This window comes from Barbus barbus (genome assembly GCF_936440315.1).
Source record: "Barbus barbus genome assembly, chromosome: 8".
NCBI classification, from domain to species: Eukaryota; Metazoa; Chordata; class Actinopteri; order Cypriniformes; family Cyprinidae; genus Barbus; species Barbus barbus.
Window position 1 is genome coordinate 20,130,064 of NC_136736.1, and position 8,411 is coordinate 20,138,474.

General features: G+C 38.2%; 1 protein-coding gene across 2 annotated transcripts; it reads left to right on the plus strand.

Annotated features, from left to right (window-relative positions):
* The first annotated feature begins 3,619 nt into the window (after window positions 1-3,619).
* On the plus strand, window positions 3,620-7,748 carry LOC306874383 (secreted frizzled-related protein 2-like). Of its 2 annotated transcripts, XM_079424389.1 has the most exons (3): window positions 3,620-4,309; window positions 4,388-4,468; window positions 5,317-7,748. In XM_079424389.1, exons 1-3 carry the CDS (start codon window positions 3,811-3,813, stop codon window positions 5,622-5,624), a joined length of 888 nt encoding a protein of 295 aa, XP_079280515.1. In that variant the 5' UTR covers window positions 3,620-3,810; the 3' UTR covers window positions 5,625-7,748. The 2 variants fall into 2 exon arrangements, with proteins under 2 accessions (XP_079280515.1, XP_079280516.1); XM_079424390.1 differs by lacking the exon at window positions 4,388-4,468 and having other exon boundaries at window positions 3,717-4,309; window positions 5,317-7,610.
* The last annotated feature ends 663 nt before the right edge of the window (window positions 7,749-8,411 follow it).

Here is an 8,411-nt window from a genome sequence, read left to right on the forward strand (position 1 = left end):
AATGTATTAGGGCAATAGTGAGGAGTAAGGGAGAGGGGGTTGAGGAAAGAGAGAGAGAGATGGGTTAGAGAGATACTTATGTAAGATGCTGAACTCCTGCAAGCTGGCTCTCATTTTCTCATGGGCACATTAATGAGAACCTGCTGTCAGCTATGAAGGCTGAAGGTGAAGGTTATATCTCAAAACTGGTCTGATGAAAGGTTTTAACCCTGCACTGATTCTTTGGGAAAACACAACTGGCCAGGACCTAGAAAATACATACAATTCACACTACAAAACAAAACATCTCGGGTAACACATTTAACCATGGTTGCCTAAGGGGAAAAAGATGCTGGGACAAAACACTATGGAAATGCATTTGCATGACCATGTTCTGAAGCGTGTGTGTAATCAGACCAATGTAAGAGCAAGACTTCAAGGGCGGTGTGACATAAGTGACCAGGAAGCATAAGAGTGCATCCAAAGCAGCACATGTAAGCTTCAGATAGGCTGAAGTAGCGCTGACAGGGAAGCAGAAAGCATGGCAGAGAGACACAGAATCTCGTTCCCCTTAGGGAACCATGGTTACATGCACAACCCGAGACGTTCCCCATCAGGGAACTCAAGCTGTGTCAAAACACTATGGGAACAAGAATGCCCACTGCACCAGAATGACAAAGTCCCTGTCCAGTGTGTGTCAGGCGAACACAATTCAGGATATGGGGACTTGAGAACTTGAGGAGGAAGCCTGGTCTAAATTGTAGAAGTGGGCAAATGTGTGCAGAAAAGACCAGCTTGCCGCATCACAGATGTCTGTCAGGGAAGTTCCCAGAGTAAAGGCCTTGGAGGCTGCCATACCTTGTGTTGAGTATGCCCTGACCTCCAGAGGTAACAGGCGGTATGCTTTGCCCCTGAAAGCAAAACTCAGGAACTTCATGTGTTGAGAAAGGTTGAGTATGCATCCTCGAGATCTATCATGGCAAACCAGTCCTCAAAAGAGTTTGATAGCACAGTTCAACAGACACAGATGATCGGACACAACCCCCCATCCTTTTTCGGAATGATGAAGTAGAACCCAGAAACTCTTGAGAGAGGAGGAGGAACATGTTTTATGGCCTTCTTTCTCGAAAGAGTGTCTACTTCTTGTTCCATTACCGGAGCCTGCTTGGGGCCCACTGGTTTGAGGACAACCCCGTTGAAACGTAGCCTCTTTCTACAGTCTGCAGGACCCATTGTGAGACATTTGGCAGAAGTTTCAGGGAACTAGCCTCTCGACACTGGCCTCTGGGGTAGCTAGAGTAGTCAATCCAGTGCCCTGAAGCCGATGGCTGGCAGAGAACGACCAGGCTGACAACTCTAGTGCCCCCGCTGGAGGTGATGAGCTTTCTCGTGCAGTACCATTGCCGGGTGGTTAGGATTAGGGTTACTGCCCTAAAGCACTGGAAGTGGCAGGATTAACAGAGCAGCCCCTTGAGAACACTGAGGAGGAGGTGTTTACCTCCCCAGAGGGGTCTGTCCTCAAAGACCTGACACTCGCCTGAAACCCACGAAGTGAAGATGCGTTGACGCCACTTTTATACTTTGTGGGAGTTAGGTTGAGACAGATGTGCAATTGTGTGATTTTGTCCCGATCCTGTCAATCAAACGCAGAATCGGCAAGTATACCACGTCTAATTCCCATAAAATTACACTATGATTGATGCAAACTTTAGAAGACACCATCTGGTTCGTAATCAGTATAGTAATCCCTCTAATCTGGCTAGACAGAATATATTGACACATACACACAACATAAACACAACAAAGGGGCAAATGGAGGACACAGATCTCCTAGAGAGCAGAAATTGTGTTATTGTCCTAGAGACCAAGGACTATCACTTTACAGCTAGAAACAAGGCTTTAAATGACTACTTCTTCCCAGCAGGATCCCAAAGATGGGAAAACCCCAGCAGCTAACCCGTATTTAATGGGGGCCTCTGAACCTCTGACCTTTAGAAGCCTTAGGGGAATTTCTCCATGAGGACTTGAGGAGAAGCTGTTACCCAGTAAACCTGTTGACAAGAAAGATCCAAAGAATTCACTATATGCCTTAACATTGCTACGTAAACACTCCATTTATATATAATGTGTTGCTTGAACACTTATGAATACAGGTTCAAAATTTTCAATGTCCCACGGTAAGCTTCTCTAGGAGGATGAGGTGTCGGAGACTGTCTTGTGATGAGAAAGGGTTTGATTGTGTGTCCCATTCAGTGGCTTAAAACTGGACCCTATAGAGTGATGAATGATACGGGAACCAGACCCACTACAAGGAGATCATTTTCACTCAACACCTCTCTCTCACTCATTCTGCCTCTCATTTTCTCCATCATTCTAAATTTTTCTCACTCTCACTTTACACACACACACACACACAGAGATATACATGAAAAATGTTAGGCATATTGTATAAACTTATGAACTACTTCACATATTTTGCCTTAATGATGACAGATGACCGTGAGTGTGAAAAGGGTAAATACCCCAGAGCATCCCTCACCAAAGAATGAATTATGCAGCTGCCAAATGAAAGCCTTACTTCATAAATCAGTTAATCTCTTGGAAAAATAGAATGAATATCTTACATATACTACTATAAAAATTATTATAGTAAGTTGAGTATGTAATAGACTTATTATCGTCAACATGTAATGTAAATATTTACAAACTACATGCATTGCACTTGAGAGTAATCTTAAAAATAAAGAATTTGTTATTGTTATTTATGGTTCCAGGAAGAACCTTTAACATCCATGAATCTCTCCATTGCACAAAATATTAAAATGTTCTTCACCCCAAGAAAAAACTAAATGGTTATTTTAATAAGTTTTCACTGAAACATTATTTGGGGAACCCAAAATGGTTCTTCTATGGCATCATTGCAACCCCCTCCCCCTTTTGAGACCTTTATTTTTTTTTTAAATAAGACCTTTAGTTATTTCTTATGAACTAGAAGTACCCTTACAAAATGAGGTATATGTTTCAAGTTAATTTTACTAAGTAAACTTGAGCAAAGTTCAAGTATATTTTCCAAGTACAATTTATGTAGTAAGTATACTAAAAATCAATGCTATGTGGTTTAAGCATTTCAATACTTCTTGGGACTAAATTGGTACTTTTTTGTAATTCATAAAAGTATACTCTTAAGTGTCCCTTCAGTTTAATAGTAGTAACCTTTGAGTACACAACTGGTTAACTTCAATTTTTATTTTGTATTGCAATTTAAATCTATATTGTGAACTTTAAGGCATATTCTCTCACACTCTTCGTTTTACTGTTTCTCTTTTAGAACAAGAATTAAATAAAATAGTCCATGGGTAAAACCAGACAAATTGTCAACTGACCCAGCAGTCAACCAACTGAATGTAAAGGCTGAAATAAACGCCTGAAGTTTAAGGGGGAAGCAAACAGAAAGAAAAGGTCGCTTTTTTAACAAAATCATTAGCAGGGTTTTAAACCTGTGTAACACGTATAACTTTTTAAATGTTTTGTTTTTTGTTTGACCTGTTTTTATGTAGGCGTCGACCTCGACAGGACAAAATGTGTCTTGATAATATAAACAGAAAGTGTGGGTCAAGAAACACAACTTATTTCGCCGTTCGAACGTTCTATGACCTATGTTTTAAGACACAACCTATATGCAGAAAACAGCAGAAACTTCAGCAGTGGATATCTGAGCGCCTTCTCTCGCTCCGCCCAGTCTTTACTATGAGAACAGGTTGGTACAGAAGAGAATTCAGTTATCCATAACTCCGCGTTAGACGTGTGTTCTGTCTCATCTCAACTGAAACAATGATGCTCGCGTATCTGGCGCTGCTGGTTGCGCTTTCCTTACCTGGATATCTGGATGCGCTTCATGAATTATACGCCTTCGACCAGCCCGAGCTCTTTCAGAAAAAGAGCAACTGCAAACCCATACCTGCAAACCTGCTCCTGTGCCATGACATCGAGTACACGGACATGCGTCTGCCTAACCTCCTCGGACACGAAACCATGAACGAGGTCCTGCAACAGGCTTCCTCCTGGACCCCTCTCGTGCAGAAACAGTGTCATCCGGACACCAAGAAGTTTCTCTGCTCTCTTTTCGCACCGATTTGTCTGGATGATCTGGACGAGCCTATTCAGCCGTGCAGGTCGCTTTGTGAGAGCGTGAAGAGCGGCTGCGCTCCAGTGATGGCCGCGTTTGGGTTCCCTTGGCCGGACATGTTGGACTGCAATCGCTTCCCTCTGGATAATGACCTGTGCATACCACCTGCTGGTGCTGATGCTTTAGTGCCAGTCACCAAGGAAGGTAGATTTTTTTGTATTTATTTTTTTTAAGTGCATGCACACCCTTTACTTTTACTGCTATGTTGATCTTTTTGCCCAGTTCCAAGAGTGTGTGATGCCTGCAAAGAAAAGCCTGAGAATGACAATGAAATTGTGGACAGCTTGTGCAAAAATGACTTTGGTAAGGCTATATTTTGCTTGCTTTAAACATCTAAATTAATGTAGTGGCATCTCTGCTTTACACTCTTAAAAATAAAGATCCATTATTTATAACCAAATAGGGATATGCAGCTTAATGTCATATAAAATAATCTTTAAAGGGGCCACCCAAAAAATTAAGATCATTTACTCACCGTCATATTATTCTGTATGAAGTCCTTTTGCAGAACACAAATTAATATATTTTGATGAATGTTTCAACTGTTTTTATCCATGCAGTGAAAGTCAGTGGGGTCCAGAACAGCACTTTCTTTGCGCAGGCAAAAAAAAAAAAAAAAAAAAGAAGAAGAATTATTTCATATATGAATATGATTATGCATTTCACAAATGCATACCAGTTTAGAACAACATGAGCATGAGTAAATGATGACAGAAATTTTATTTTGGGGGGAACTATAGCTTTAAATTCCATTTTTTTTTTCTTGTTCTTTTGAAAACTTTAAAGAACCCTGATCTGATGAAGTTATAATGTAACATCAAGAAATGTCTTAATCTTCAAAGAATCACAAAAAAAAAAAACCTGCTTAAACCAGCCTAGGCTGGTTTACTGGTCTAAAGGATTATCCTGGCCAAGATGGTGTTTAGCTGGTTTATCTTATTGATTGAAAGGTGCACCTCAAAAACCAGCCATCAGACCAGACCAACAAACCAACTAAGGTTGGTTTATGTTTTTAAGAAAACCTAGAAAAGTATAGAACCCCATTGAGTGACTCTGCAAAGAGGTGAGTTATTCATATATTCGGTCTACCTTGAATTCAAGCAGTTGTTTATATCCATTGTCCTCAACCTTCAATTGTATTTCCACACTAGCTTTAAAGATCAAAGTCAAGGAGATCTCCTACATGAATGGCGACACCAAGATCATTCCAGAAACCAAGAGCAAGACTATCTACACGCAGAATGGTGGCGTAACTGATCGTGACTTCAGGAAGATGGTGCTTTGGCTGAAAGATGGTCTTCAGTGTGTGTGTGATGAAATGAATGACATAAATGCTGCTTATCTGGTGATGGGCCAGAAGATGGATGGAAATTTAGTCATCACGTCATTGAAGCGCTGGCAGAAGGGTCAGCGGGAGTTTAAGAGAATTTCTCGTAGTATTCGCAAGCTTCAGTGCTAGGATTATCCACTGATCAGAGCACTCAAATGATCTTGAAAATGAAGACCTGTAACAGTCACACCATATATAAATGCAAAGGTTCATTTAAAACCCTAATGTCTGCTTTTCCTGGGCAGTCAGAGCTCAGGATTGGTGGATCTGTCACTTGTAACTGCCAAAAAGCACCTAACCAAGATTCAGCACAGTTACAACTTTTTATTTTCCCTTATAAGTTTTGTCATTTAACTGCACCTGTCATTTTTACTATTCACAAAACTCATTCCTATCTTCTGACATTTTTTACTATAGAGCCTCAAAACTGCCACAGAACAATTTTCTGACATATTTTTTAAGATCAAATCTTCTAGCATAAAATTTAATAAAATCATTTACTCACCCTCATGTCATTCCAAACACACACAACTTCTTTCAAACACAAATGAAGACATTTTTTATGAAGCATGAGAGATTTCTGTCCCTCTATTGAAAGTCCACGCCACCAAAACTTTGATGCTTACAAAAGTTCAAAAAGACATTGTAAAAGTAATTCATATGAATTGAACAGTTTAATCCAAGTCTTCTAAAAGACCCAATCACAGATTTAATTCAGGCATTTATTCATATAAGTATTCAACAATGCATATTCAAAGAGCATTTGAATGGACTTTAAATGGAACAGATCACTCAGGTTTCATTAAACATATCTTCATTTGTATTTCAAAGGTGAAGAAAAGTAAGTCAGATTTGGAATCACATGAATTTTACATTTTGGGTGAACCATCCCTTTAATGCTATATTATACAATGTCATTGTAGAGAATTCTGAGCTTTGTTTCAGGAGTTTGGGAGGGTCCTTTTCTGTTTCTGAATGACAATGCCCCTGTACACAAAACAACATTCAAATATAATTGATTTACTGAGTCTGATGTGGAAGAATTTGACCAGCGTGCCCAAAACCCAGACATGAACCCTATTGAATATCTTTATGATGACCTCTGTTGTAACAAACAAGTTAAAATCACACAATTTTCTAGAATACCATCGTATGCTATTACATTAATTGTCCTCACAGAAACTACTGGAATAATCAGCCCCATTAATTAGTAAGGGGCATCATATATTTAGGAAATGGTAAGTATGAAAATTTCAAGGAAGTAAGATGAAATGCATGTTATTTCATATAAAGTTCCTCTATCAAATATGGATAGGAAACATGTTTTCTAGCAATGCATGGTCTATGTGGATTTGAATCCGCCACAGTAAATAAGTGAGAGTGCTTGTGTGAGTAGTTTTGCTTTAAGTACTTTTATCATCACAATGAGATAGCTGGCTCTATTCTCAATGTTTAAAAATATCCCATGTGACACTAGCCTCTGAAGTATGATCATGTATGTTTATGTGAATATTTTCATTTCTCCCTAGACAATGATGAGTAGGCCAACAAATTTATGGTTTCTTTAGCCCAGGGTTTTTGTCTTCTTTCTACTTGAGCCTAAATACTGCACTGTTCCTGTATTATATGCTTTAAGTTACAATGAGCAGTTTTATATAGTATTGGTTTCATTTGTTTCTGTGTCAGTTATATTGTTGTAATGTATAGGTCTGTGTCTTGTTTTGCTCGCAAAGTTGTTTGCTGTTTTCTTTTGTTTTGGCATATGAATACCCAGGCAGTCACATGCTGGTAAAAGAGACATGCTTCTCTATGTGCTGCACCGTTCGAGCAATGTTGACTTGTTGAGTTTTATTGTGCAGTTGGTTAGTGAAAAACATCTCAATATAAAATCCAAACTTTTGTGATACTCTGTAAATATTCAAAAATGTATGCTTGTACATAGTTTCAAAACCTGTTCCATTTCATTTGTTCGTCACAGTAGCAATATTTTGTCATTTCATTAGTGTTTAATGCATTTATTTACACCCACCGCCATGTAATGTAATTTGATCATTGATGATTTGTATCATTTTTCTTCAGCTGGCACACAATACACAATAAGTGCAAATACATTTCAAAAGAAAATCATAGGTGGTGTGTTTTTTATTCCAAAAAATGTCTGTTTTAAACAATATGTAATACAAAGATTGTTTGACTTTGGATTACATTATAGTTTTCTATTGCTAACAAACAGTAAACAGACTGTCAGAAGGTTGCAGGTATTTGTGGTCTTTAGTTCCCCCTGGTGGATGGCTATGAATTCAGAAATGATCAAATGCATTTTTATCCACCGATATTATATTAAAATTAACATTTTAACAATGATAAAATAACAATGAAATTTAACTCAAGTCAAATGTCAATTCAAAGTTCGTCACTGGTTTGAACTGGTCTGGTGTTCTTTGCCCCAGAGTGTAGGCTGCAGTATACACAGTATTCCATCTAGTGGCTGAAAATTGTCATATGCATACTTACTCTCAAAATACTGGAGAAATTCCAATCTAAAAATAAATCATTTGATAAGAAAAATAGTATCAGTTTACCAAGGTGCCGCAATATATATTTTTTTGTAATATTTTTTTTACATTACAGTTATTTTTATTCTGTGTTTTAGAAGGATCATTGAAAAGACCAAAAAGGGTATTTATTTTTATTTTTTTTTAGTCATCAATCTAACGACAACATTGAAGTTATTTTGGAGTAAATGTAAAGCTAATGTACCCATCGTCTCTTCTGAAGACAGGTGTATAAGAGTTTGTGCACTGAGGAAAACAAAGACTATTTTCATCAATGATTTAACATTTGTATTTGAATCGTATTTTAACTGAATTACTGCATTTAAAATTAAACGAAAATTAAAAATGCTGCCTTGTCAAC

Bases quoted from the DNA above. Each gene is read 5' to 3' on its own strand.
- LOC306874383 (XM_079424389.1), top strand. From the start codon at position 3,811: ATGATGCTCGCGTATCTGGCGCTGCTGGTTGCGCTTTCCTTACCTGGA. The intron at 4,310-4,387 runs GTAGATTTTTTT...CTTTTTGCCCAG, and splicing joins AGTGCCAGTCACCAAGGAAG to TTCCAAGAGTGTGTGATGCC. The intron at 4,469-5,316 runs GTAAGGCTATAT...TTTCCACACTAG, and splicing joins CTTGTGCAAAAATGACTTTG to CTTTAAAGATCAAAGTCAAG.